This window comes from Penicillium brevicompactum (assembly GCF_028827555.1).
Source record: "Penicillium brevicompactum strain IBT 35665 chromosome Unknown utg000003l_segment0_segment0, whole genome shotgun sequence".
Lineage (NCBI taxonomy): Eukaryota > Fungi > Ascomycota > Eurotiomycetes > Eurotiales > Aspergillaceae > Penicillium > Penicillium brevicompactum.
The window spans coordinates 818664-846418 of record NW_026623206.1 but is presented as its reverse complement, the minus strand read 5'-3'; the positions used below and the strand labels follow the sequence as shown (position 1 = coordinate 846418).

General features: G+C 49.4%; 15 protein-coding genes across 15 annotated transcripts; 8 read left to right on the top strand and 7 right to left on the bottom strand.

Annotated features, from left to right (window-relative positions):
* Nucleotides 1-1103: 1103 nt before the first annotated feature.
* On the top strand, nucleotides 1104-3647 carry N7506_004201 (GcvT family protein; the record flags this gene model as incomplete). Its single annotated transcript, XM_056953496.1, has 1 exon — nucleotides 1104-3647. One exon carries the CDS (start codon nucleotides 1104-1106, stop codon nucleotides 3645-3647), a length of 2544 nt encoding a protein of 847 aa, XP_056812385.1.
* Nucleotides 3648-4322: 675 nt separating this feature from the next.
* Nucleotides 4323-6452, top strand: sit1 (putative siderochrome-iron transporter Sit1; the record flags this gene model as incomplete). Its single annotated transcript, XM_056953495.1, has 8 exons — nucleotides 4323-4553; nucleotides 4626-4850; nucleotides 4899-5003; nucleotides 5058-5477; nucleotides 5529-5586; nucleotides 5642-5923; nucleotides 5976-6035; nucleotides 6088-6452. The coding sequence occupies 8 exons, from the start codon at nucleotides 4323-4325 to the stop codon at nucleotides 6450-6452; spliced, it is 1746 nt and encodes a 581-aa protein (XP_056812384.1).
* A 370-nt stretch (nucleotides 6453-6822) lies between these two features.
* On the bottom strand, nucleotides 6823-7469 carry N7506_004199 (uncharacterized protein; the record flags this gene model as incomplete). The annotated part of the gene is made up of 3 exons (XM_056953494.1): nucleotides 6823-6958; nucleotides 7014-7022; nucleotides 7153-7469. The coding sequence occupies 3 exons, from the start codon at nucleotides 7467-7469 to the stop codon at nucleotides 6823-6825; spliced, it is 462 nt and encodes a 153-aa protein (XP_056812383.1).
* A 537-nt stretch (nucleotides 7470-8006) lies between these two features.
* On the bottom strand, nucleotides 8007-9058 carry N7506_004198 (uncharacterized protein; the record flags this gene model as incomplete). Its single annotated transcript, XM_056953493.1, is given in 2 exon segments — nucleotides 8007-8945; nucleotides 8957-9058. The coding sequence occupies 2 exon segments, from the start codon at nucleotides 9056-9058 to the stop codon at nucleotides 8007-8009; spliced, it is 1041 nt and encodes a 346-aa protein (XP_056812382.1).
* Nucleotides 9059-10409: 1351 nt separating this feature from the next.
* On the top strand, nucleotides 10410-11042 carry N7506_004197 (uncharacterized protein; the record flags this gene model as incomplete). Its single annotated transcript, XM_056953492.1, has 1 exon — nucleotides 10410-11042. One exon carries the CDS (start codon nucleotides 10410-10412, stop codon nucleotides 11040-11042), a length of 633 nt encoding a protein of 210 aa, XP_056812381.1.
* A 567-nt stretch (nucleotides 11043-11609) lies between these two features.
* N7506_004196 (uncharacterized protein) lies at nucleotides 11610-12911 on the bottom strand (the record flags this gene model as incomplete). Its single annotated transcript, XM_056953491.1, has 1 exon — nucleotides 11610-12911. The coding sequence occupies one exon, from the start codon at nucleotides 12909-12911 to the stop codon at nucleotides 11610-11612; it is 1302 nt and encodes a 433-aa protein (XP_056812380.1).
* Nucleotides 12912-13938: 1027 nt separating this feature from the next.
* Nucleotides 13939-14334, top strand: N7506_004195 (cupin domain-containing protein; the record flags this gene model as incomplete). Its single annotated transcript, XM_056953490.1, has 1 exon — nucleotides 13939-14334. One exon carries the CDS (start codon nucleotides 13939-13941, stop codon nucleotides 14332-14334), a length of 396 nt encoding a protein of 131 aa, XP_056812379.1.
* Nucleotides 14335-14387: 53 nt separating this feature from the next.
* N7506_004194 (transcription factor domain-containing protein) lies at nucleotides 14388-14921 on the bottom strand (the record flags this gene model as incomplete). Its single annotated transcript, XM_056953489.1, has 1 exon — nucleotides 14388-14921. One exon carries the CDS (start codon nucleotides 14919-14921, stop codon nucleotides 14388-14390), a length of 534 nt encoding a protein of 177 aa, XP_056812378.1.
* Nucleotides 14922-16517: 1596 nt separating this feature from the next.
* Nucleotides 16518-17559, bottom strand: N7506_004193 (uncharacterized protein; the record flags this gene model as incomplete). The annotated part of the gene is made up of 5 exons (XM_056953488.1): nucleotides 16518-16714; nucleotides 16769-17082; nucleotides 17153-17259; nucleotides 17311-17463; nucleotides 17518-17559. 5 exons carry the CDS (start codon nucleotides 17557-17559, stop codon nucleotides 16518-16520), a joined length of 813 nt encoding a protein of 270 aa, XP_056812377.1.
* Nucleotides 17560-18560: 1001 nt separating this feature from the next.
* On the top strand, nucleotides 18561-19361 carry N7506_004192 (alpha/beta fold hydrolase; the record flags this gene model as incomplete). The annotated part of the gene is made up of 1 exon (XM_056953487.1): nucleotides 18561-19361. The coding sequence occupies one exon, from the start codon at nucleotides 18561-18563 to the stop codon at nucleotides 19359-19361; it is 801 nt and encodes a 266-aa protein (XP_056812376.1).
* Nucleotides 19362-19938: 577 nt separating this feature from the next.
* Nucleotides 19939-20892, top strand: N7506_004191 (HpcH/HpaI aldolase family protein; the record flags this gene model as incomplete). Its single annotated transcript, XM_056953486.1, has 4 exons — nucleotides 19939-20088; nucleotides 20144-20295; nucleotides 20344-20579; nucleotides 20630-20892. The coding sequence occupies 4 exons, from the start codon at nucleotides 19939-19941 to the stop codon at nucleotides 20890-20892; spliced, it is 801 nt and encodes a 266-aa protein (XP_056812375.1).
* Nucleotides 20893-21233: 341 nt separating this feature from the next.
* Nucleotides 21234-22616, bottom strand: N7506_004190 (RraA family protein; the record flags this gene model as incomplete). The annotated part of the gene is made up of 1 exon (XM_056953485.1): nucleotides 21234-22616. One exon carries the CDS (start codon nucleotides 22614-22616, stop codon nucleotides 21234-21236), a length of 1383 nt encoding a protein of 460 aa, XP_056812374.1.
* Nucleotides 22617-23307: 691 nt separating this feature from the next.
* Nucleotides 23308-24577, top strand: N7506_004189 (uncharacterized protein; the record flags this gene model as incomplete). Its single annotated transcript, XM_056953484.1, has 2 exons — nucleotides 23308-23466; nucleotides 23519-24577. 2 exons carry the CDS (start codon nucleotides 23308-23310, stop codon nucleotides 24575-24577), a joined length of 1218 nt encoding a protein of 405 aa, XP_056812373.1.
* Nucleotides 24578-24856: 279 nt separating this feature from the next.
* On the top strand, nucleotides 24857-25968 carry N7506_004188 (D-mandelate dehydrogenase-like dehydrogenase; the record flags this gene model as incomplete). Its single annotated transcript, XM_056953483.1, has 2 exons — nucleotides 24857-25014; nucleotides 25062-25968. 2 exons carry the CDS (start codon nucleotides 24857-24859, stop codon nucleotides 25966-25968), a joined length of 1065 nt encoding a protein of 354 aa, XP_056812372.1.
* Nucleotides 25969-26462: 494 nt separating this feature from the next.
* On the bottom strand, nucleotides 26463-27440 carry N7506_004187 (NAD-dependent epimerase/dehydratase family protein; the record flags this gene model as incomplete). Its single annotated transcript, XM_056953482.1, has 1 exon — nucleotides 26463-27440. The coding sequence occupies one exon, from the start codon at nucleotides 27438-27440 to the stop codon at nucleotides 26463-26465; it is 978 nt and encodes a 325-aa protein (XP_056812371.1).
* Nucleotides 27441-27755: the final 315 nt, after the last annotated feature.

The window sequence follows — 27755 nt, the reverse complement described above, 5'->3', positions numbered from 1 at the left end:
ATTCCATCTTCAGCGCTCCCGAGCGTCAACCTGAAATGGCAGCGACCGCGCATGAACCATGGCAGAATCGGGGCGGTCAGCAACATCGGGAATCGGAACTGCCGTGGCATGTGGGTCCCGAATCCTACGGAGTGTATGGAGTGTGGAGGAGCTAGAAGCACGCAACATAGGGGAATACTTGTATACGGAGTACTCCGTAGGTTGTTCAGCTCGTCAGAACTCACTACTTGGAGTCAGACATGACAAATTTGTCTCTGTACCTGGATATCCCTGCCTGTCAGGCAATGATTTGACCTTCAGGTCCAGATGATGGTAAAAAATATATACACTCTCGAGGTCCTGAATCATGAAAACGTGAACTTGGAAGTGTTGTTCCAAGGTTTCCCTCTCTCGATATAAGAACCAGACCGGGAGAACTGACACGAATATGCGCGATTTCTCCCTAAGTTAACATGTTATACCTTCCCCGGTCGCTCACTCGCCGTGAATCCTCGGAAAGCATACCAATAACACCGCTTGCATGTGGATTACGTTATCCAAAAAAACGGCAAACGATGCAAACTTCTTTCAGAGCGCTGGAGCCCACTAACGCTCAAGGTTCACGAGGTCTCTGAGTAAGATCCCGTGAGCTCCTGGGAAGTCAATTCGCTTGCCAGAAACAGAAGATTCCCATGACGTTGATTTCCACATCAAAAACACGTCCAGACCCCGACCAAGCTCTCCGAAAAGGGAAAACGAATCCAGCTTCAACGAATCATCGACCGTGGAAAGGGATCAGCCAACTATGATTCATCCGACGAGCCGGGTTGCCCTTGCGAACGTGGGGCAATCTATTATTACAGCTATGCTTTCCGACGAGCGCGATGATGAACCCGTGTGAGTTACTGGCACTCCCGGCTTTACATACCCGGAACCCGTGCGGGGCGTAACAACTTTATCTACAACTTCACACTTCACTTTATCCGCACCTCTCGCCTCTGCGGGGTGCGGGGAGATGTGTACGATAAGGTCACAAAATGTATGAGCGATAGAGCCTGAGAATATATAATGAAGAGGGTGTCCGGTTCCGATTCTAAGGTCGCATGTTTGATTTTTTTGTTACAATGTCCCAATCACAGCGTGTTGTCGTTATCGGAGCCGGCATTGTGGGCACCAACCTCGCTGACGAGCTGGTCTCGCGGGGATGGAAAGATATCACAGTCGTTGAACAGGGCCCGTTGAGCATGCCGGGCGGGTCGACCTCCCATGCCCCCGGCCTCGTATTCCAAACGAATACCTCGAAGACAATGACCCACCTCGCCAGATACACAGTGGAGAAGCTTCTGTCGATAGAGAAGGACGGGAAGAAGTGTTTCAACCAAGTAGGGGGACTGGAGGTAGCGACAACACCGGCGCGATTGGAGGAGCTGAAGCGCAAACACGGCTACGCCACATCATGGGGCATTGAGTCGCGATTGGTGGGCGCCGAGGAGTGCTTCCAGAGGTACCCCCATCTGAACAAAGATATGGTCCTAGGAGGTCTGCACATCCCCAGCGATGGCCTTGCATTGGCTGCCCGCGCGACGCAATTGCTCATTGAGCGAACCACAAAGGCCGGCGTGCGGTATCTGGGTCACACCCCCGTGACCGGCATCGAGCGGGCGGGTCGTCGCGTGACCGGAGTCACCACGCCTGGCGGTACTATCCCAGCAGAAATCGTGGTCTCCTGTGCTGGATTCTGGGGTGTGGAGTTGGGTGCTATGGTCGGTGTGCAGATCCCTCTGCTTCCGCTCGCGCATCAATACGCGAAAACAACGGCTGTGCCGGCGCTCGCTGGGCGCGCGATCAATTCCTCAATCAATGGAATGAATGCCGAGCTCCCGATTCTTCGTCACCAGGATCAGGATCTATATTATCGTGAGCATGGCGACCAGTACGGAATTGGATACTATGGACACCGCCCTATGCCAGTGGTCGCATCCTCGCTAGGACTCACTCCCCAACATGTTGACGACAAACACATGCCTTCCCGCCTCGACTTCACCACAGAGGACTTTGATCCAGCTTGGAAGGAAACTCAGAAGCTCCTGCCCATTCTACAACAGACGGAGATTGCTGACGGCTTCAATGGCATCTTCTCCTTCACGCCCGATGGAGGCCCTATCCTGGGTCAGCCATCTCATCTCGATGGCTTCTACGTAGCAGAAGCAGTCTGGGTGACCCACTCAGCAGGAGTAGCCCGAGCTCTGGCACAGATCCTTACAACTGGTCAGTCCGAGATTGACGTGTCAGAGTGCGAGTTGTCGCGCTTCGAGAAAATCCAACTCAGCCACGACTATGTCAGCGAGACATCACAGCAGAACTTCGTCGAGATATATGACATCCTCCACCCTCTCCAGCCACGCACATCCCCTCGCAGCCTCCGTGTCAGTCCGTTCCATGCCCGCGAGTCAGAACTCGGCGCTTTCTTCTTGGAAACTGGAGGATGGGAGCGACCTTGGTGGTACGAGGCGAACAAAGACCTGGTCAAAGCCCTTCCACCCTCCTGGAAGCCAGTCGACCGAGACGCGTGGTCCGCCCAGTTCCACTCCCCCATCTCTGCCGCCGAGGCCTGGAAGACGCGCAACGCTGTCGCCATGTTTGATATGACCGCATTCCATCGCTTTGAGGTTTCGGGTCCAGGCGCAGTTGGCTTGCTCCAGCGGTTGACCACCGGTGATATGGCCACCAAGGTGGGCACAGTAACATACACACTACTTCTCAACGACCACGGCAAGATTCTCACTGATATCTTCACCCACCGGCTAGCTGAAGATGTCTTCCAAATCGGCGCGAACACAGCCACCGATCTAGCTTACCTCGAGCGTGAAGCTAGAGTTCAAGGCCAAAACTCACCTGGACAGTGGGTTCAGGTCCGCGATGTCACCGGAAGCACATGCTGTATCGGTCTGTGGGGCCCTCGCGCTCGTGATGTCCTCGGCGGAATCACCACAGAGGATCTCTCCAACGCCGGTCTGCCCTATTTCAGTCTCAAGAACACCATTCTATCAGGCATTCCCGTAACCCTGATTCGCAAGTCCTATGTCGGCGAATTGGGCTGGGAGATCCAAACCAGTGCGGAGTACGGCCAGCGGCTTTGGGACACGATCTGGCAAGCCGGAAAGCTGCATGGGCTGATCGCTGCCGGTCGCAGCGCTTTCAATTCGATGCGCATTGAGAAGGGTTACCGAATCTACGGGTCGGATATGACTACCGAGCACAACCCGTTCGAGGCGGGTGTCTCACACGCGGTGGATCCAACCAAATCGGCCGATTTCGTAGGAAAAGCCGCTCTGCAGCGTCTCGCTGCCCAGACACCTGCACGACGCCTGCGACCTCTGACAATTGATGATGGTCGCTCGGTTGTTTTGGGCAAAGAACCTGTGTTTTATAACGGGAAGCCGGCTGGGTATGTCACTTCAGCGGCCTTTGGGTATTCTGTTGGGAAACCTGTTGCATATGCTTGGCTCCCGGGTAATGTTAGAGATGGCGAGAGTGTGGAGGTGGAGTATTTCGGAAAGAAGATTCGGGCGACTGTCGCTGCCGAGTCTCTGTATGATCCCGACATGAGCCGCCTTACCCAAGATGCAGTTGCCTCTCGGTCGCTATCTGCCAGGTCGAGACTCTAATAGAGATCAACGTTGGAATTTGTGCAGCCCTTGTATTAGCGTGCCCAATAACGAATTTATGTTTTTATGAATGTTTCCAACCTTGGGAACGTGCCAATTCCTATGAAACCGTGTTGTGTACATTGGTAATCACAATAACAAGTCAGTATAGTTATACTACTCAGCAGCTTGAAAGGCAATCACTGAAATGAGGCCAAGTGAAACCTTCCACGAGCGTGTGGCAAAGCCTTGGCTTGTTATGTGCCCATGATCTCGAGGCCAAGGCCTGATCACATTCCACTGAATGACCGTACAGTGCCGCGCATGTCGCCACAATGTCTCCGGCGCGAATCAGGTCATATCGCGTCTATATGCTGCAACAGGCGACTCCGAGGGGTGTGGATCCCGGGTCTAGAGCAAGCCGGAGCAATGGTCAGATTCCATGGTTGTGTACGAGACCGGGAAGCAATACCGTGACTTGATTGGCTCATGCTACATCTACCAAGCCGCTAGCGCTCAGACAGTTGCCTGATTGGGACTCAGGGTCACACGAGGCAATCAGATAAGATTGGCTCTGCTTATTGACTTTTTCAATCTTTTTTTTTCTCTTCTTGGTATCCTTGGCTGTGAAGGTTTTTTTTTTCTACTTGAGCAGAATCCTTCCTCTCCTCAGCTTCCATCCTGTCAAGTCTGACAATGTCGATGGTTACTGAGATCCCTACCGATCCCTCTGGGGAGAAGAACCCCCGCAATGAATCCGCTCCGGTGCAGGACATCCACCTGCTCGGGAAGGGCAGTCCCGGTGTTCGTCGCATCGAGGTCATCACTTCGCACTTCCGTTTGGTCGATCGGGTCTTTCTGTTTCTTGCAATCTTCTTGATCGCATATGTATACGGATTGGATGGAACTGTTCGCTACACATACCAGGTGCGTTATCGGGATGGTCATGAGCTCATGATGAGGGAAATAATTAACTTTGATTTGTGTTTTTCGACATAGCCATATGCTACCCAAAGCTACAGTGAGCACAGTCTACTTGCAACGATCAATGTGCTCCGAGCGGTTATTGCTGCTGCTGCCCAGCCTACCGCCGCCAAGATTGCCGATGTGTTCGGCCGAGTGGAATTGATCATTGTGTCGATTGTGTTTTATACCGTGGGAACCGTTGTTGAAACATGCGCAACCAATGTATCTGCCTTTGCAGCGGGTGCTGTAATCTACCAGGTGAGAATGCCGCTTATGCTCCGACGAGCCTCAGCTGATGGGTCCTAGATTGGGTACACTAGTATCATGCTTCTGGTTGAGGTTTTGATTGCCGATGTGACATCCTCTCGTTCTCGACTGTTGTTCTCTTACATTCCGGCTCTCCCGTTCATCGTAAGTCTTTCCGAATACACCATTGCAAACCCGGACCTCTACTAAGCAATATAGATCAACACTTGGATCAGTGGCAACCTGACCGAGGCTGTTCTCAAGGTTACCACATGGCAATGGGGAATTGGAATGTTTGCCATCATCTACCCCATCTGTGCTATTCCCCTTGTTGCTGTTCTCTACATTGTCCAGCGTCGCTCGAAAAAGGCTGGATCCCTGGAGTCGTACAAAAGTTCGCTTGAGCTTTTGGGCGGACGGAAAATGGCCATAGAGCTTTTTTGGCACTTGGACGTTATTGGTCTGGTTCTGATGATTGCCATGCTGGCATGCATTCTGGTTCCGTTCACCCTTGCTGGTGGTGTGACCGCCCAGTGGAAGACCGCCAAGGTGATTGCCCCACTCGTTATTGGCTTCCTCCTTATTCCTGTTTGGGTCTATTGGGAAAAGACATGCAAGCACCCCATGTTGCCATTCAAGGTAGGTGTATCTTCCTATTGGTCTTGAGATTCTGGCTGATTGATTGTTTAGCTTCTTCAAGACCGTGCCGTTTGGGGTGCGCTTGTAATCCCCATCTGGCTCAACACTGGTATGTAATGTCCTGACCTCACTTTACTCTTGACCTTGTTTCTAATATCATTTAGCTTGGTACCTGCAGGGAGACTTCCTATACACAGTGCTGTATGTCAGCTTCGACGAATCCGTCCTCAGTGCAACTCGAATCACATCGCTGTATAGCTTTGTTTCTGTCATCACCGGTGTTATCCTCGGCTTTATCGTGATCCGAGTCCGTCAGCTGAAGCCGTTCATCGTGGCTGGAACCATCCTGTTCACAGTCGCCTTTGGAATATTGATTCACTTCCGTGGTGGTGCTTCAGGTTCAAGCCACTCTGGTGTCATTGGTGCACAGGTGCTTTTGGGTATTGGTAAGTGAAAAAGTCCCGGAATCCACACTTACGCAGGCTCTAACACTATCAGCGGGTGGAATGTTCCCCTACCCGGCCCAAGCCAGTATTCAAGTTGCCTCTAGACACGAGAGTAAGCCTTTCTCTTCCACAAATAACATGCGAACTTGACTAACAATCTCAAGACCTCGCCGTCATTACCGGTCTCTTCCTGGCAGCCTATAATATCGGTAGTGCATTTGGAAACACCATTTCCGGCGCAATCTGGAACCAAGTCCTGCCGGGCGAGCTCATGAACAGACTCGGCAACGAGACCTTGGCTGCATATGTCTACGCCAAGCCACTCGAATTTGCAGGCGTTAACCCCGTTGGCACTGCCGATCGAGACAACGTCATTCTTGCTTACCAACACACCCAGCGGCTTCTGTGCATCACGGGTATCTGTCTCACGGTGCCTTTGATTGCCTTTTCTATGGTGATCCGTAACCCGATTCTCACCAAGGAGCAGACGCTGGCCAAGGCGGAGGCGGAGAGTAGTGACTCTGAGTAAAGGTCCCATGCCTGGATGGGATTGCTACTTTTCTCTAAGATTCTGCGTGGAGTCACCTACGAAGTGTTATTTAATGTTGTCACACCGAAAACGAATCAATAGTACGTCGCTTTTGAAACGGAAACTTATTTTGCGTGGCCCTGGGCAAGATCTTGGGATTGAGCGGTTGTACATATCTCCAAAATGCTCCCGAAGCATGCGTAGGATGGATGCCCCAAACCTTTTTGGAAAGGGGACGTCGGGAATCTTGAACGAAATTCGACCACTGGCGATACTGATACAATTATGAAGCTAACAAGGGTGAGACGGGAATACATGGTTTAAAACGTTATCACGGTCATTTCCAAGGTTCTCGATCCCCATTTCTTCCTCACCAGGCCCACGCCGTCCTATCGACACGCCCGTCGCGAGTTACAGCAAACTTGAGCAATCCCCACAACGCATATGTGGGCACAGACATCGGGCTGTCTGTCATCTTGAAAGCAGGGCGGAAGCCAGCAAAGTGTCTAATATATAGAGTCAATGATTGTCAGTTTCAAAAGATAAGGAGCCTTCACTTACATCGTCTGACTAACATGATCATAAATTAGCTTCCTTGGGCTACGAACGCCAGGTTGCCACCGAAATTGATTCAATTTCCTTATATATGTTAGTGACTCTGAAGGAAAATAACTTGGCAGTTTGAGAATGTGAAACTCACTTGTAGGCCACAGCGAAAGCAGCGCGGACTTCATCACGATACTGACGATTTCCCTCCTTCCAGAACACTTGATAATCGACAGGAGCGCCCGGGACACGTGCCCATGCGATGTAAGTGATGTAGCCGTTGGGAACGTACCCTTCAGGTCCTTGTTTGCCCTGTCCATAGCCTAAAAGCTCTGGCACTGCTGTGGACTTGCTTTTGCTAAGCGAAGTCAAGGCCTCGTACTCGTCGTGTACAGGGCTGGGTTCAGCTTGAAGTCCTCGGACTTCCTGGCTGCTGCGGAGGGTGTTTTCGTATGGGATCTGAACATACATCCTGATAAAGCCTTGCTGAGTGGGATTCTCGCTATTGTGGCAAGCAAACTTCAGGACGACAAAGGGGGAGCTCCTTCGTCGTCCCGTTCACTTAGAGGAAAGGTATGATAGTGCTCAGATAGCAGGTCGTCAAGGCGAACGACACCACAGTGTGAGAGAAAGCTTTGAGAAAGGGAGAAATCGATACCGATCATGTGATCAAAGTTTCCGGGGCGAGACATGGTTTCAGAGGTTCGGAGCTTAGCCCTTATGCATAGGGAAGAGAGAACTCTTTGGGGCAAAGGATATTGGTGAAGCTTTGTTTTGAGATTGGCAAAGAGAGGAAGAGAAAGAGAATAGTGAAGAGTGAAGACGAGATTAAAGTGAGATCGCAAACGGCTACGTCTCATGGAGATGTAATGACAGAGCCTCAAAAGAGTGACGGACGGAGATGAAATGTATACACTTTCTGCCTCAGGTAGGAATCATGAAGTATACCACATGTTCTGACTATGTCATGGTTACTCGTTCTAATTAGCTTGTCTTGGCATCATTTGCTTATGCCGTGACTCTGTTCGCCTTGAGGTACTCATAATCAGGCATAGCATCCCGAGTAGCTTTTTCAAGCGCACCAGCAACCTCGTCACCAAACTCGACCTTCCACTTTGCAACCTCGGCATCGATGTCGACCTCAGTCGGGGCTTTCTCCTTGTTGATACCGGTGGATCCTTCAAGAGTTGACAACATAATAGAAGCCGCCTTCTTCTGCCTGGCCAACTCTTGAGGATTATCCCCACTAGCACGATCAGGGGTCCAAGTGTCAGACTTCTTCTCGTTACTCTTCCACTCGAACTGCATAGAGGCGGTGTCCAGACCCGCTCGCTCGCAGAACTTGATCACGGCAGCAGGGTTGTGAATCACATCATTGGCGTCGATAATAAGTGGCGTGATAGGTGCATCTGGCTGCTCGAGACACCAGTCGAACCTCTTGCGCGTCCATTTCATGCTCATATTCGTCAGGCTCACTCCCTTCGCATCGTCATCTTCGATGAACCCAGCTTTGCACATCTTTTGCATCGCGCGGTACAGCGAGGGCCATGCCAGAGCTGGGTGGCGGATGATGAAGGCCCACTGCCACGTGCGCAGGTATTCGTCTGGCAGGACGGTGCTGTTGTTAGAGGAGAAGGATTGCGAAGATCCGTAAGATTCGGGCATGGTGACTTGGAAGCTCTTGATGTCTTCGTCGGAGACAGTACCATGGGTCATGCCGGAGAAGAAGCTTGGGTTCAAGAACCAAAAGGCGTGCTCTTTGGCGAACATCCTCTTGTTCTCGGCTTGTGCGCGAGCAGTGTATTCTTCCAGATCGGCCACAGCATACTGGAAGGCCTCGCGCACTTCGGTCTTTTCTTCTGTGGTCCACTCGCCGAGGGGTTTGCCGAGACGGCCGTTCTTGCCGGCTGTCATAAAAGCGCTGTAGAAGAAGTAACCCCCTTGGGACTGGTGAGAACATTTGGTTGTTTGGGGATGTTCAAAATCTTCAAGAGAAGGTTCGACGCAGTGCGGGGCACGCTGACGAGGATCATACGCTTTGAACTGCTTTCCGTGGCCATGGTGTGTGTTTTCGAATGTATAGACGAATGTATAGATCTGACCAATGCGGTGGTTCCAAGGTTGGGTCAAAATTAAGCTTAAGTGAATTTGAAGCAATGAGAGGTGGACAATAAGGCTACATTCTGGGGACAGATGGCGTGCTCCCACTTAAATAGATCTCGAATTCCCCGATATCTCCGCCGATCAACGCAGGTTTCGTTCCGAAAAAAGCGAGAAGAGCGAGAAAATAAACCTTGAGCCCCTCTGACTGAGTTTGGTGGGTCATCATTTTGACAGCCAGGGCAACTTTGGGCAACTTTCGATAAATCCCGACATGGTGCCATGCGGATCAGCCCCTATGTTTCCACATGGATTTGGGTGCCGACCGCCGACCGGCCTTGGACGCGGTTTGATTGAAGAGCTTTGAAGAGCGTGGGGTGCATTCTGCACAATGCACTTGGCCAGTGGAATGCAGAAGGCAGTGATCGGCACTCGGCGGCGGACATTCGTGGGTCGCGATCAGGTTTCAGACTGTCGGCCTTTGCAGACTCCGGTGCCGACGCTTGTTGATAATCAACATTTCAGAACGTAAAGACCAACTGACAGTCTAGGTGGTCATGGAGATAACAATAACCAGAAAGAGCCGGTGTCGGAGTCAACCTTGGAAACCGACACACTGTCAATGAATTAAAGTCTACTCCGTACGGACATTTTCACTGGAGCTGCACAGAAGGCCTAGATTGAAGATTGACTGATGGGTCAGATGCCCCACCGAAGGTCTATACACATTCTTTCTCAGACTCAATTTATATCGCCAATTTTCTAGGATCTTGAATGTCTATACATCAACACAAGTGACAAGTGCTGCGTTTCTGCTTTCACTACTATGTTGCTCTTTTGCCCTTTAGCTATTATTTTTGATTTCTTCTATTTAACATTCCCCATTGAGACTATGTGCAAACAATTTAACTTGGATTCCTCTGGTGAAGCTCCTGCAAAATCGGATGTAATAAAGCCAGCTTGACCCGCTTCTTCTTTCACCGTGGCGATAATGCAGGCCTGAGATTAGTGAACTTGGGATCCTTTTGCGCCTGTAGACTTCTACCCTTGCAGCAGGCGAGTTTGACAGCCACGAAGAACGAAGGAGCTCTTTTCACAAAGTCCAAAGCAGGAACCTTGGAGGAGTTGAGACTAAATGATCAAATCGCATTTCACCAAACCACTTCACTTCTACCTCTTCTCTGCTTTCTCTACTTTCTTTCCTCTCTGCATTATCGCCCCAACTGAAGTCCAAGGTTAGTTCTTGCTCGTTTCTTGTTCTTGAAATGTCCTTCTCAAAATTTGCACATTACAGATTCCGAATAGGCAAAGATGGCATCTCATGGATGGGGTTTTCACGATGATTCGGACCGCTTCTCGGATCACCCCTACGAGCTGGAGCCGCGCTCCCCTGGTGGACAAGCAGCTTCCGATTCCCTAGACTTCCTTTCAGAGTCTTACTCTCTCTCTTCGAATTCCCGCGGCCAACAGCGTGATTCAATCATGTGTACAACCTCAGATCACCGGTTCACTGATAATGAATCAAGTCTTTCTGTGCAACACCGCACACGAGTCTCGTCTTCTCAATCCGGCCACAACTCGCTGGTCCTTTCGCGTCCCACTGAAGACCGACGCCGCTGCACCCAACGCACTCGCCTCTCCGGTCGTCTACAAGGGCAGTCAGCCAATAGGTCAGGGGAGCGAACCACAAGGATACAGTCCACAAGGATCGGCCGTGCCCGACGCTCTCAGCGCAATCGCCGTGCTCGTACTACCCAAGCATCTGCTGCTACACGGGCCGAACGAAATGCCATCACCCTCTCCCGGCTTCAGATGAGACGGGCTGATTTGCTGGCTGAGATACGTTCACTACGTCAGGATCTCGAGGAGGTGAATTCTGCACTCCGCGCTGCTTCGGAAGAGGACTCGGAAGACAGTTCAATTTCTTCAGGGGACGAATATTGAGCAGTCGAGCGGAATGGAACGGAAATCCAAGAGGATCTCTAATTGACATGCGAAACACAATAATCTGCTGTTTCCAGTCAGTGTTCGTTGCCATGTCTCCAGGTTCTCGCAGTTTTCACATTGCTCTTGGCGACATTGCGCCGTCTGGTGAATCTCTCTCATGGCGTAAACCCGCACATTCTTTTTGCGTTTGTTCTTTGCCTCGTCGATTTCGCCCACGTCAATATTGCGAATATATTTTCAATTTGCATCCGCTTTTTAATATCTTTAAATTCGGGCATCTCTGATATCTATCAACCCATCTACTACTATCTTCTCCTATCTAATCCTCTCGAGCAAGTACCATGTTTGACCCCCCGAAAGCCTGGCTCAACGCGACTCAGTCAGCCTTGGGCACTGCACCGCCAGTTTCGAAGCATAATCTGGTGTCTGTTTGCTCTACATGGGTTTGTGAACTAAAAGATTAATCAAGACATTATGTTCTTTTGGATGAAAGAAGTCTTACACTCTGGCCATCATATCAGATACCTTAAAAATCGGATGAATGGCTATCCTAAGAGCTTGTCACTAAGGCGCCGGCATCAAAAGGGGGTAGCATGATATCTCCACTTTGTTCCTGTGTCGCCGAACTGCCTCGAGAACCAAATTCCATTTGTTGCATCCCCCGGGTCTACAGTTTTGACCCAGAAAGATGCACTCAAGGTCCTTGGCGTTGTCGATCATTCGTGCGAAGTGGCTTGCGTGAATACGGAACTCTCCGCTGAAAGAAATTGTCTTGAGTTTGGGGAGACAGAGATTCTCCTGTGTGGGCCATGGTCCCCCAAGTCCCTCGGTTTTGCCGCACAAGTTCACAAGCGTCTCTGAACACTTTTGGGCGAGCAGAGTGAGCGCTTCCGCCTCTGCTTTACCTGTTGTCATTCTTCGCCGGATTGCATCCAAACCAGCAGATTGAAAGTATGAATTTACCCAGATGCGATGTGGTGGATCGTCATTTTGAGGGCTCCAGTGGAGGTTTTCAACCCCAGTTAGGCTCAGGTTGGTCCATCTTGGGTCGTCTTTGAATGAAAACGAAGATCCAAAGTTGCAGTTGAACTGCAGGGTTTTGATCTTCTGTCCAGTCATGCTTAGGCAGCCAAACATCTCCATGACAAATGCGTTATTCAAAGGTGAAGCGCGGCGCAGGCAGTTAAGGTTTGTTTCAGAGTGCATATCCTCGGAGTGATGATCCATCAAATGCCCCAAGTATTTCAAGTCGGAGGGCAGGTTGATGGCGTACTTTCCAACACCATCAAACGCCACTTGCATGATTTCCATGCTATCCACTCGCGGAAAACACTGCAGAAGGGAGCTGCAGATATCTCGCAGGTCGCCTGTTTGATAAAGCTGCCTGATGATGTTGGCTCTGTTGTGGTGGGCATCGGACTCCCGTTGGAGTGCTGCGTGGGAAGGATAGAGCCGACGGGTTTGATCATGGCCGAAAGCTTCTCTGTATGAATCCAATGATTCCCTGCGTATATGGTCATCACCATTGTGGAAAGTGTATGCGGCCATGAAAGTGCGCAGCCTCCCATACGCGATTTCCCAGTTGCAGTCAACTGGTCGAAATTTGATGGTTCGGACGAAGGGCATGACGCGTTGAAGAGATGCCCCCTTTCGAATTGTCTCGACCTCCTCGGGGGTGATTCTCACGGTGATATTCTTGAAAAGACGACTGCATACCGCGGACGAATAAGCGAACCGAGGATGTACCAAGCTCAGTGATTTCATTGTTTCTCTGACGCCGGCTTCCTCCTCGTCGATAACAAGCTCAGAGATGATTATTTCAACCATCTCCTCCGGCAAGCAAGTGATGAGAGGTGGTTGAGACATCTTGAGGATAGTTGGGACCAAATACCAAAAGTGGTGCAGAGTTTGATAGATCTATCGACGCGACGAGAGCAGATCAAAGTCAAGGGCACTTCCGTGAGGCAAATCTCAATACGGGGGCTTGTATGAGACTGTGAGACAAGGCCAAAGAAGAGTGAAGTGAGATCAATCCAGTGAGAGGCAAGTAAAGAAAAATGTCAAAGGAATGTCGTCGAAGGGCAAAAGAAAAGATACAAAAACAACGACAATGGTAGGTGAGCTTAACCATCAAGTCACTCGGTCCCCGGCCACAAACATCATATTCCCATGAAAACTGAGGAAGATCATGGTTTAGAGTACACATCTCAATGCACAGTAGTTACAAGTTTTATCGAGCCTTGGAAGGAGCTTCTGTGGTTGATTCTAAACCCCAGGTGAAAAATTGCCAATGTTCAACCCAAGTTGCAGCTCAATGTGAACAAGCATGGAGATGAGCCTTGCCATGGCAAAGGGATGGGTCATCGCCTCAAAAAAAAAGTTTCAAAGTTGGAACAATCTGCCTGTTTTATAGTTGATATCGATTGATGACATTTGTATATCCGATAACTCCGGACTCCCGTCATCAATCTCCCAAACTTGCTCAAGTAGCCCTGGGGGATCGTTGGAAAAACTACACATTCCACAGACTTGAAGTTCCATTGCAGACATGTGGATTTTCCAAACGCAACGTTTGATTTGATTTCTCAAGATGATATGGAGTAAGCTATTCGGAGTTAGGGTGGAACTTTGCTATCAAAAGCAGACTACCCCTCGTGATGACCTTGGGTGGGGCCGTTGCGTGCGACACGAATATTCTTTTCGAGGGGATGAGTGTAGCAAATTCTACGTAGCTCTTATGGAAAGTATAAAGGCGTTCATCCCCACGCGAAAAACATCAAAACATCAAGTCCGTCGCCTCCTCTCCAAGTACGAAACTCCGATTCCCCGCTCCAAACTTTATATGCCGCTGTACTCTGTAGCATCGACACTAATATCATAGCCAGCGCCCACTATGCCAGAGTCCGTCATCATTAGAAGCGGTCACAACGAGACCGCAAATTGCATCAAACCCACTGAAACTTTCACCGGCGATGTATTCCTCGATCCCATCCATTTCGACGCCAACGCATCCATCGCAAATGTTACATTCACGCCCTGCGCCCGCACACATTGGCACACGCACGAAAAGGGTCAACTCATTCGAGTAGTCGCAGGAAACGGATGGGTTTGCGATAAAGGTGGAGTGCCACAACGTCTGCGAACCGGTGATGTCGTCTGGGCTCAGCCAGGTACAACACATTGGCATGGTGCAGATGACAACAGCATATTGACGCACTTCGTTGTTGGTATTGGAAAGACGGAATGGCATGATGCTGTGACTGAAGAGCAATATAGCCAGAAGAACTAGACGCGCTTTCCATATTATCGAAGTCAGTCTCAAAATCGTAGTTGTCATTTCGATCAGGCCAATGTAGGCAACAATTCACTTGAAGATATCGTGGCATTGAGCACATCGACGTAATTCATCTCTTCAGAGTCGGATGCTAGGTCTTGCTGGACCCACATGGATTCTATCATCTGCTGTAGCAGACATGATCCATTCCCAATTGATCGCTGTTGTGTTCTTTCCAAGATAGCTAGGATGACCTGGCGCTCTTCATCGGTGCGTGCTTCACAGGCGACAAAGAATATAGGAAATGGTCGCTCGCAGATATCCAATTGTTTCACGATGTGAAAGGCGTCTGCAGTCCATCGCGCCAGTCGACCCTTTGTGGGAGCGTCCTTGAGAACGCGCTCAAGATAGATCAACCCTGCCAGTCGGTATAACTGCGAAATTTGACCGCTGTGCTCAACCTCTTCTGGAGTATTTATCGAGCTCAGTTGTATAGTTTCTTGCTCAAGCTCGACTAAGTCGTATTCAATGGAGCTCAGCATATCTGGTTCCTCCGCATCGGAACTGTTTCCACTTTGATCTGGAGTTTGCAAATCCGACATTCTAAAGATGAGATTGATCATTTCTATCGAGCAACCAAAAATTCCAAGGACCTGTGAATCTGATTAGCTCAATATATAGCAATGACTCAATGTAGCAGTTACCTGATTTTTGGCCACTGATGTCACCAACGTCGAAGACAGGCCAGGTGTGTTGTATAACGGTTTATCCTCAACAGAAGCAGGCTTCCAGTGTACGGATGTGAACTTCCCCAGGATATCATGATAGTGCACCCAAAGAACAAGGGGATCGACCTCCATTAATTTGGGGTGTCCACCGTGGCAGATGAAATGTAGCATGCTTTTCGCGCCAGCCACATACAATGGCCATTGGAAGGAGCTCTCCGATGGCCAAAAAGTCTGTAGGTGTTAATACTGTGAAAATAGACCCCGGTTCAGGTGGCAAAACCTACCTCAAAAGCACAAAGAAGCATTCCAACGGCTATATGCTGATAAATTTCTGTTGTCCCTGTGACTCGTCCACTCATTGAATTTCGCAATGAGTTAATCGCAGCCACTTTAAGTCGCAGAGCTTCCTCTCCATACCCGTATCGATACAAGGAGGCCAATGATAGAATTGCCCGGAGTACAGCCATTGACGAGGGTGAATCATCAGAGAACGAGAGCTGGAACAGAATTTTCCAAAGTTTGTAACCATCCGTTTTTATTGGAATAATCGAATCTACAACTGTAGTCATGACTGACAGAGTGAGAGTCAGCATCATTCACACCTTTCGCATGATTGTTCCTCACAAAACGTCATTAGGTGGTGTTCGTCGCCCAGAGACGGCTGTGCGTTTTTCAAATTCGCTAAGGGGAAGATACACGTTGTATATAGTGGTAATCTTCCTGACGCCAATCAGTTCCAGTGATCAGTATCCAGCACCTAGGCATGGTTTTGATAGTTATAGCCCGGTCTTTCACTGACTAACCCGTATAAGTAGGATCCTGTATGTAGAATGTCTTCACGTGCCCGGTTAACGTATTGATAAAGTTTTTGTGCCTTGAGTCGCTCGACTTGATCTGTGTGTTATAATGTTCTTGAATGTGATGTTTGATGGAACGACGGGACTTGGTCGCAGGCCAGCTCAGGCGTAGACCATAGCCCTGGCAGGTGCGGTCGGACGCAACACAATTTCGGCAAGCGGGCCGGCCCTGATCGCAGGCTACCTTCCGATCTGCCAAAGAGTGAGAATCGGGTCCAAACTCCATTTCACCATGGTTGAAAAGCATGGGGCTTCTCCTACCGCGACATGTCCCACACCCCCGCTTTGATGGAAGTCCAACACGGTAAGGACCTCGCGGTTTTCCCATCCTGAAAAAAGGGCTCAGTTGTGACTTAGGATTAGCTGGACTGAATGGATCAAAGATGAGAGGCCCTTTGGGTATTTGAAGCGCAAATGCGGGAAGTTGAGTCTGTTTGCTGGTGAGATTGAGGTGGCGTCGTAATTAATAAACGCGACTGCGGGAGGTCCGCCGGTTAGGAGAAGCCGACAGTTGATGACAGAACCTCAAGATAGTTGCATTCCTAATCATTTCTTATTCTTATAAATCATCTCATGACACTGGTACATGATGAGAATAGAGGTAATCAAACGCTTAGAGCCATTGTTTGGTTCCCAAATGTGAGATAAAAGCGCCGCCATCTCCATTCGCAAGAGAGGATTTCTCCAACACTGAAAGAACCGCCGAAACTGATTCTTCCGGGGTCAAAGGGCGCTGGAAGTGTGGTGCATACTCGACAAATTTCTTGACAAGAACAGCCACTTTTTCGGCATCCTCCTTAGCCGGTTCAACTTGAGATGAGTTAGTTTGGGAAATGTTCAATATTGCAGGTTTGAAGAACCTACCTTGGTTCCTCTCAGTGGCCACGTATCCAGGACTGACAGCGAGGAACAGAATCCCTTCCTTCTTGTACAGTGCGTTGTATTTTGCGATCGCTACATTCAACGCGCCCTTGCTGATGGCGTACGGTGCCGCGAATTCGATTTCGGTCGAGTTGATCAACTCTAGATCAGCCATTCCGGTGGAGATGGAAAGGACCTTTTTGGCATTTCCTTGGCGGAGCAGTGGGATGAATGCCTGCACGGTCTTGATCACACCCAAAAGATTGATCTCCAAGGATTCTAGGATGTCCTTCTCCATGGTCTCAAAGTCATCTTGGCTGGAGATTTTCGAGACAACCCATTAGTATTGGAAACGATTGATAGACTTCCCTCTGCATCGATACTCACAAGTTATCGAAGCTTTTGAACTCGCTCTTGTCAGATACAACAGCTGCGTTGTTGATGAGATGGTCGAGACCGCCTCCGGTGATTTCCTTTACGGCCTCAGCAGCCCGCTAAACGGAACGAATTAGCCGGAGACAACGACGTAGAAGCATTTCACTCACCTTGAGCGAAGGGAAATCGGTGTACTGGGCCTCGACGATATGGACATTGGAGAATCCTTCGGTCACAACCTTTTCGTGGACAGCGGATTTGTTGCGAACAAGTGCGATGACAGTGTTGTTTGGGTTTTGAGCAAGCTGTCGGACAAACTCGAACTAGGTTTATTGGTCAATGCAAGGAAATTGTAAGTGAGGATATCCGCCACGTACCCCAAGTCCGCGACTAGCACCGGTGATCACATAGGAAGACATGGTCATGTACTATGTAGTTTTTTGGATTGGAGGTTTAAACTGAGATGCTGTTGATGTTCCCTGGACTGTGATGAGACTGATTCATCGCAGACTTTGGTGGATTTCTACTTCGTTTATATATCCCAAAGTTGCTAACCACCTTACCAAGGTCTTGACGCCAAAGTCTAGGCGCATTATGAATCACACTCGTGCTGCCAAAATTGCTGCTTTAGTCATTCAAATATGGGATCTATGGATGTGACTTGGCTTGCAAGAGGGCCGGTGATTGGACAATGGATGGCACAATTCAAGTATTTGCGAGCCAATAGGAAAAGAAGCACGAGCGGGTTAGCCCGCACGGTCAGCTGCCCGCGTCCGACAGTTTCTTCGGGCTAGTTCGGCGCTAGGGAGCTCCAGGGCTCAAGGCGCGGCTTATAAAGCTCTCATTGAGCCCAGGAGGCCCACGGGTATACTCGCCAGCGGGGCTTAAAGGTGAATCTTCATTCGATGCCGAATCAGGCTGGCCTTTTTATCTCGAATCTGGACGATCCTAGAGCTTGATTTAAAGCGTTATATTGTTTTTGCTGACTTTTTGGAACCCTTGAGATCGGTATTGTTGACCCAGCAGCCATTGCACTTGTAGCCTTCAGGCTCGTGAGCGTCTGCGGGTGACGTCACCGATAAAAGCTCCATGGATATACACTGGTGTCGATTCTCTACGACTTCTTATAAGCTTTCCTGGGGGAAAGTGACTTTGATCGATTTCAAAGCATGGAATCCCATTATGTCATACGTTAGTATGACCTTTTTGTGGAAGATTCAGAATTTGCAGTGTAGAATCTGTCTCGATCATCTCGGCAAGGGGACTTTTCGCCGACACTCTATTGCCTCCCGCCCTCCACTTAACCTTTCTTCCATCCAGCTCGTAGATATCTTGCGATTAATAACTCCAGGCCAATTGCCCATCACACCCCTTGACCATCGACTTCTGACTTTTGTTTCTTCACACACCTTGTTTGACCATGTCGCTCACCTACGCGACAATCCCGCTCCAAGTTGAAGGCGTCAGCCTCAACCTCTCCACAATTCACAATTTGAATACCAACCCTCCAATTCTATTTCTCCATGGGTTTGGATCCTGCAAAGAAGATCTAGCCGACATTGTCGTCAACCCGCGCTTGCAACATCATGGGTTTATCGCCTTTGACGCGCCAGGCTGCGGGCATTCAGACAGTGACAATCTCTCCGCCACAGATATCCCTTTCCTCGTCGCAACTGCGGAGGCAATTCTGTCGCACTTCCAAATTACCAAATTTCACCTGATGGGTCATTCTATGGGAGGACTCACTGCGCTCCTTCTTGCCCACCGCCACCCTGATCGGGTTTTGAGCTTCGTGGATATCAAGGGCAATCTGGCATCGGAAGATTGCTTCCTGAGTCGGCAAATTTTCAGTGTCCCCTCTGATGACCCAGAGGCGTTCCTCGATGCCTTTATCACTCGCACTCGCGAGACCAAGTCTTTCGGCAACCCTTTATATGCGAGCACCTTGCGCGCCAGAGTACGCGCCGGTGCCGTACGTGCGATTTTCGAGTCGATGGTGCAACTATCGGATAGTGGTGATCTGCTAGGAATGTTCCTAGGACTGCCGTGTCCAAAGATGTTCATGTTTGGGGATGAGAACCGCGGACTGTCATATCTCGGGCGATTGGAAAAGGAGGGTGTCGAATTGGCGCAGATCCCCGAGAGCGGGCACTTCCCCATGTATTCCAATCCGGTTGAGATGTGGCGCCGGATTGCGGATTTTTTGCAAAAATTAGCTTGAATGGGAGAATAGAAAATGACAAAAACAAGTATATATAGAGGTAATAGACAGCCTGATTCGGAAACCCCCTTCAATTGATCAACCAAAATGGAAGCCTTTTCATCTTCCCGGAGGGTTCGAGGTTAAGCCCCGTGGGTCTCCCTACCCATCTCGTTGGCTTCAGGTGACCTAAGTCTCCACGACACGTGTGTTCCGAGGCTGGGGAGATACTTTACTCAGGAGAAAAAAGTACACAAGGGCGTCTTAGCTGACATATGCACCCAGAACCATAATCTAGAAAGTTCACCCAGTTGGATTTCGGGGTTGGCGGTTTAAGCACCGCTCGGTGTAAATTTGTCTTCCCGACACAAAATATTTGGTATGGCCAGCTTCCGAGGTCACTTAAATGATGTCCTAACTTGGTTATTCTCGGTGTTTATATACTTGATCTGTCTCTGTGATCTCCAATCATATCTGTCCAAGGGCTCTCTTCTCCATCTCTTGATCCTGCATATATTTCAACCTTCCAACTAGTCTTTGTAGAGACTATAGATTGTGTTTCTACTCTGATCTACCAGCGAAACGTTTCAAAGACAAGATGTCATACATCTCAGCTATAACAACGTCAATCAAGAACCCTCAGTTACGTCTGCTGAATGCTTTACAAACGAACTCTAAACCTATCATGACTTTTCTGGGGTTGCCATCCTTCCGCGCAGCCCAGATGGTGGCACAGACGGGGCTGGACGTAGGTATCTCCACTGGATACTTGTCAAAATGAACTTCTACTGATCAAGTTCAAGGGAATAATTATCGACTGTGAACACGGAAATATCAGTGATGATGCTATGCATAGCTCCACTGCCGCTATCGCTGCTATGGGTGTTTCGCCGCTGGTCCGTCTCAGAATGACCCACGCAGACCTGATCAAAAGGGCGTTGGATGCTGGGGCACAGTGAGTAGAAATTCATATTTTGAAATTACCCGACTGACTGGTGACCAGCGGTATTGTTGTGCCACAGATAAACACTGCGGAAGAAGCTAAGACTGTCGTCGCCTATTCCAAGTTCCCTCCACAAGGGCTTCGTGGCCAGGGATCTGCGTTTCCGGGTATCTCCCATGGGGTTGACATCCCAACCTATCTTAAAACGGCGAATGAGACAATCATCACATGTCTTCAAATCGAATCAAAAGCCGGCGTTGAAAACGTGGACGCAATTTGTGCGGTACCTGGCATTGGTACGTTGTCAAATTTGATCGTCACAATAAAGTTGCTAATCTTCAGCCAGACATGATTTTCATTGGGCCAAATGACCTTGCTCTGTCACTGCTGGGATATGTTCCGGCCAAGGGAGATGAACCCGAGTTTGTTGATGCGATCCAAAAGATTGTTGCCGCGGCCAGAAGGCATGGGAAATGGGTCGCTAGACTCTCAAATAATGGCGCTGTGTGCAAAGAGCACCTCAAAGTGTTTGACACCGTGGCACTGAGTTATGATATCCGCGCTATTCAAAATTGGTATACTGCGGAGTTGGAAGCTGCACGCTCATGAAGTATCATTCTGTATCTAGAGAAATCGCAATGTCTGCTTTCCAACACGAGAAAAAGACAGTAAAAAAGACAGCACAAGAAAGAAAGTGAAAGAAACAACGCAGTGCAATGACAACCATTAAAGATAATAGTCAAATGTTCCTACTTCTAATTACCTTTGGATATATTCTTCTTCGGTGTAGTCCACGGGTGCCTCAAGGAACGAAATCTAAATGAGACTCCACAGATATCTTTTCGGGGACTTTCAGGATGAATCACGAAAATAAACAGTAGAACATTTGCTATGAAAGAGTCTAAACTAGATGAACAATGGCGTCTCATTTTTCAAAGATTGTCGCATGTTTACGCCTTACGCTGAAGGGTATGATAACCGAGCTGCTCTCGCGCCTCAGAAATGGTAGCCCCATTAGCAATCATTTTGCGAATCCCAGCTTCCTTCTGCTCAACACTTCTTGCGACTTCAGCCACCTCACGAGCTCGATCCCGCGGCACGATGACAACACCATTTGCATCGGCAACAACAATGTCGCGTGGAACGACCCGCACCTTGCCAATGCCAATCGCCTCATTCACGCCTCCAACCTGGACACGATCTTTACCCGTCCGCATCCAACGCCCAGCAGTGAAAAGTGGAAAATCATCGGTGAGCGCACGATTCACATCACGGCAAACACCATCAATGACAGATCCAGCGATTCCCCGTATGCCGGCATACTGGGTCATAATATCGCCCCACACAGTGCAATCTGTCCGACCACCGTTGTCGATCACGACAACATCTCCAACGGCCACATCGTCGATGAAGTCACCGACGCTGCCTGGTGGATCACTAGCTGGCACGTAGCGAACTGTGAAGGCCGGGCCCACTGTGACCTTGCTGTAGTCGGCCAACGGCATGATAACAAATGCCTGGCCGGAGATTCCAAGTTTGTCGAGTGCATCAGAGACACCCGGCGTATCTGAGTCGGCAAATAGCGCAACCAGCTCCTGGTCCTCAATACTGGCTTGCTTCGGATTGCGAGAAGAAGACAAAGATGAAGCGGCAGGACCGTCAGAAGGGGACGAAGTATCCGAGCGAATGGCCTCGAATTGTGAATCATGCATGACCTCGGAGACAGGATGTCCTGCGCGAACGGCCTGAACCATCAGGTTCTGACGTTTGTCGATACGCTCGCCCAGATTGAGGACCTCTTCAATACGCTCGGCTGGGACGAACACTGTGCCACATCTATCCGCGATCACGTAGTCGTCCTGATTCACCGTAACACCTCGCATCTCCAGTGGAATTCCAGAATCATATTGAACAACACGGTTGCGGGCGCTGATCATGGTCACGCCTCGGCCGTAAACAGGGTAACCGACATCACGGCTACCATCAATGTCACGACTCATGCCGTCAATGACGGTTCCGCGAATACCCTTCATCTTCGAGGCATTCGCTATAATATCACCCCAGCATGAGACGCCCTCCAAGCCACCTGAGATGACCAGAATGCGGTCGTCTGTAGTTACCGCGTCAATGACTGGTGTGAGGAGATGCTTCGCGGGAGCAACATCGGTTTTGGGTCCGACTTTGACAGTGCTTGCGCGACCAACTATCTTTGAACAGTCCCAGAGCGGCTGTAAGCCGTATGTTGCTCCTTTCAGGCCCAGGAAGTCCAGGGCATCTGAAACTGTGTTGGTGTCGAGTGCCGAGAGCCGGTCCAGAATCCTTGATTGACTCATTTTGCTGATTTGGGTAGCGTGAGATGGGTTCAGAGAGAAAACAAAAAGTGTTTTGAACGACGAAAGATCCAATTAAAGCCTCAAGGGACGAGCGAACTATATGCAGAGTTGTGGCCAAATAGTCGGAACATCGTTCGTGGACTGACTGAGGCGTTCGGCAAAGAAAGCTTTGAATCTTTTTCCATCATTTCGGCAACTTCATAAGATACCGGTGTATCTATGGATAAATACAGCGGGACAACAGCGCAGAGCAAAGTTCTTAGTCTGTGGTGGCAAAAATCCCACCTTGCGAGCAGGTCTCGGCAAAGCACCATTTCCCCGATTCGAGCGCGCCCACGTCGACCTCAATTCCACCACCGCGATGAATGTGAGGTCTTCAAAAATTTGCAAAATGGAGGTCTTTCTGGGTTAGAAAGGTTACTCTCGCCAAGTGCTTGTTGCTGGTGGCGACATTATTTGCCCGGGCTCAATGTTTCGGCAACACATTTCTACGCCGGTCTAGCCTTGTGTTATATCACAGGTCTGAAGATAAATCACTCCTCGTATATGACATACGCCTAGATTATCCAGAGTACTTCTTCAGTGTGACTTGGCTATTATATTCAATCCTCTTGAGCTGCAAAGTTATTGCTTGAGCTCACTGCTATCAGGCAGATCAATCCACTCTTCAACCTAATTCCAAGCTACAAACATGGCGGAGTATCTTAACCTCCCGATTGCCCCCGCAGACACTGCGTTTGGATTAATGGCCGATTTCGAAGTGGACAATCACACAAACAAAGTCTCATTGATTGCGGGTGCATACCGCAACGAGAACGGAGATCCTTGGGTTCTGCCAAGCGTGAAAGAGGTACGGTTGAAGCCTATTCATCCAGTGAAACAGGAGATAACTGGTATGACAGGCAAAGAAGCGTCTCATTGAGACAATACACGAATACCTTGGAATAGCAGGCTCTCCAAAATTCATCAAACTGGCGAAGGAGCTCATCTTCGGACCTAGTACATCCAGACTGGAAGCAAACGCTGCATCGATTCAAACAGTCTCGGGGACCGGAGCAAACCATGTTGCAGCCACCTTCCTAGCCAAGCACTTGCATCCAAGCCAGGTTTTTATTCCTTCTCCAACATGGATCAATCACAAATCTATCTGGCAGATGGCCGGGGTGCCAATCGTGGAGTATCCATACTACGCCCCCTCTACCAAGGCAGTCGATATCGCCAGGATGCTGGAATGTCTGGAGCAGGCCAAACCCAATGATGTGGTTATCCTGCAAGCATGTGCTCATAATCCCACTGGCGTGGATTTGTCAAAGCCTCAGTGGAAGCAGGTAGCTGAGCTGGTCGAGCGAAAGAGACTATTCACTGTCTTCGACAGCGCCTACCAAGGCTTTGCAACTGGCGACGTCGACGGCGATGCATGGGCTGTGCGCTATTTTACAGAAGCAGTGCTTGCGTCAAAAACGCATCCGGGCATCTGCGTCGCGCAGTCCTTCTCTAAGAACTTCGGCTTATACGGCGAACGCGTAGGTGCTTTGCATCTGATTGTGCCGCGGCAACTATCCGCACATGCCGCGTTATCTGAGCTCATGCTGATCTCACGGGCGGAATACTCCAACCCGCCCCGGTTTGGGGCGACCATTGTGGAGACCGTTCTTGGAGATGAGGGCCTGAAACTTCAGTGGAACAAAGACTTGGATACGATGAGCTCACGTATTCACCGAATGAGGAGTCTATTGAGACAGAAGCTCGAGAAAGTGACGCTGCATGATTGGACACATGTGGAAAATCAAATTGGCATGTTCAGCTATACGGGGCTGACAAGGGAGCATGTTTCTCGATTGCAGAAGGAATTCCACGTCTACCTCCTCCCGTCGAGTCGGATGAGTGTGTGTGGGCTGAATGAGGATAACATCGATTACGTGGCTCATGCGATTGGTGAGGTGATCAAAACAAGCAGTTGAAATTATACATTACAGCCAGCATTTGAAATGGACGAAACAACCACCGGAAAACATTATGATTTCAACCTTGAAGGCTTTTGACTCTTCGTGGTTTGAATCTACTTACCCCCGGGCCGTTGCAGGTGTATACTCGGGTTTCTCTCCGCATTCTTCGACAATCCTCCGGAGCCCGGATAAAGCGCGGAAACATGGCTATCCGCAGGTATAAATACACCAGTAGATCCATAGTTCTATGTAAACTTCTGCAATCATCGCTTCTCTAACAAGAGACAAACACCTATGGAAGTCGCAACATCGAAACCGGTCGTTCTCCACCTCGGGGAGGCGATTAAATATAACCATACGTTCTTTCGAAATGACTTTGAGTCTCGGTTCAAAGTTGTCCAAGCAACAGAAACGGATCGAGAATCCTTCATCGAAGCATTAAAGAGCAGCAAGTAAGATAGTGAACCAAGAGGCTTCACCCGCGCTTACATGGACTCAGATACGGGCAATTCTCGGCTCTCTTCCGCCCACATTTCCAAACGGGTGGGTTCATGGGCCAGTGGGACCAGGAGCTTATATCATACCTCCCTTCCAGTGTTCGAATCTTCGCATCCGCGGGTGCAGGCTATAACTGGGCAGACGTCGACATTCTCGGCAAGCATAAGATCTGGTATACCAACGGCGCAGGGGCATCAGACGAAGCCGTCTCGGATACTGCATTGTACATGATTCTGAGCGTATTTCGAAACTTCACACGTGCACAGCTTGCGGCACGAACAGCAGACCCGAAGATCTTCACGGCGACGCACAAACTCATTGCCACGATCTCGCAGAATCCTCGTGGTCATATTCTGGGCATCGTCGGGTTTGGGAATATCAGTAAGAAGCTTGCGTATAAGGCGCATATGGCGTTAGGAATGGAAATTCACTATTTCGACATCGTGCGCGCAGACCTTGATGTTGAAGAAAAACTGCATGCGATATATCACGAATCTTTGGATGATCTGCTAAGAGTTGCTGATTGTATTTCTCTGCATACACCACTGAACTCTCACACACTTGATCTCATTGATGACAGGGCGCTTTCTTTGATTAAGCCTGGAAGTCGACTTGTTAACACTTCCCGTGGGGAGGTTCTGAACGAGGAGGCGTTGATCAAGGCGTTGCATTCTAGTCATTTGTCGGCGGCGGCGTTAGATGTGCATTATCATGAACCTCAGGTATCTCCAGTATTGGCCGGGATGGAAAACGTCACCTTGACAACCCACATTGGCGGAGGGGCACTCGATACCAGAATCAACTTCGAGTTGAACGCCATGCAGAACATTTTAGCTGTGGTTGGAGAAAATGGAGAGTTTGTGGGGGAGCCTTTGACGCCTGTCAATCGAAAGGCATTTGAAGTCTGAAATTGTGTGTGATCAAGACTGTTGGTATATCACCTGGGCAGTTTCTAAATGTTTGTTCAGATTGTCTCTTCAGTGGTGTTTTCTATAAGTGGTCTTTTACATTATGCTTGTTATCACAGACCTTGAAGAGAAGGCTCCCTGGGCTTCAAATATCTCAAACATGAGTAAAGAATCAGGTATTAACAAGCAAGTTTCTAAGTACTGAGACCATAATTGTGTAAAGGGATGGGTCATGTAGAGGATCTTACCAGACGCCAGCTCATCAATTTTAAGCTGAGTCGGTATGGTACCACGGAAGTAGAGAAGATAAGGATGTTTGATTCTCTAGTAGATCTGAGAGCACCTGAAATGAACTTGTATGTGATGTTTGTCTATTACCGCACACTGCTCTCAGGGCTGGCATGATGAAATGAAACCCGTGAAAACGCAATGGATTTCATACCTTTTGAACCCCTTCAAAACTCCCTGTGCTGCCTCAGTCTCCATCAAAATGTTTATTCGCCCCGAATCTCCTCGCTCTGGGCAGCGATGTATGCTCGAAGATTCATTCGCATGTCTGCCAAAAGGTTCACCCTCTTCGGGCTCCAACCGAGAACGCTCTTTGCTGTAGAGACATCGGAAATATTCTCCAACACCCAGGTGTCGAAAGCGCGGTAGTTGGCGTTGCAAACATAGGTCAAAGGCATGTTCAATCCCAGCACCATTTTGGTGGCTTCCATCATATCCTCCACGCGTACCGACTCTGTCCATAGATCAAACACGGGCCAGGAGCTCAGCTGGCCATGAATGCGATCAATCACAATATAGAAGGCCGTGGCGACATCTTCTAGGTGAACCACTCCAGCATGAAGACTTGCTTCGGCAGGGATTTCGATGGGGGTAGTGCTTCGTGAATCGGCATCCACGAGATTCTTCCATAGCTGTCCCAGAATGGGAGATGCGTATCCGTAGATGAGATGAGGTCGGATGATAGCAACGTCGAGTATGCTTCGGGCCAGCAAAATCGTGTTTTCGATGTCAGGGCGTCGAGGGGCGGCCTTGATTGTTTGAAGTTGCACCGAGTCGTCTGAATGTGCCTTGCTGAAAGTAGGAAGTTTTGGCACGGCGTGTACACCTGCACGAGAGACGTAGACATACCCAAGCTTTGGCCCACTTGTTTCCATCTCAGTGAGAACAGCTTGCTGAAATTTACCAACGCGGAGAACGGCCTCCATGATCTTCCTTGCTTCCTCGTCGACGGTAGAGGTCGCGTCGACCACGACATGGATGCGGCAAGAGGAGATGATTTCAATGAGGACGAATGGATCGGTGATATCTCCGGTGGCCGGGATGATCTCATTTTGCTCAAGCAGTTTGGCTTTGGCGACTGAGCGGGTATGGCCCCAGACATGGTAGTTTCCAGATCGAATGAGTTCATTGGCAACAGCCAGTCCTAGGTACCCCGTGGCACCGAGTACGAGAACGTTAGGCATGATGGTATGGTGGGAGAATGCAGAATTGAAAGAAATTCAGGGCCCAAGGTTGAAAACGAAGGCAGATGACCAGGGAGAGTTGGCACGAAAGAGAAGTGAGGGCATTTGAAAGATCGAGAGCATCACGCCAAGGCAAATTAGAAGGTCGATGACCAGTGAAAATGAGAATGATGTCTTGTTAATCGAAACATGCTATGTGGGTATTGTCCATAGCTATGGCTCACAGGTAGGGCTAGGTATACATGGCTATCACGACCCTAGACCTTTGGTGCATCTAGATCAAACAATGACCTCGAGAACTCTGGGAACCTTTAA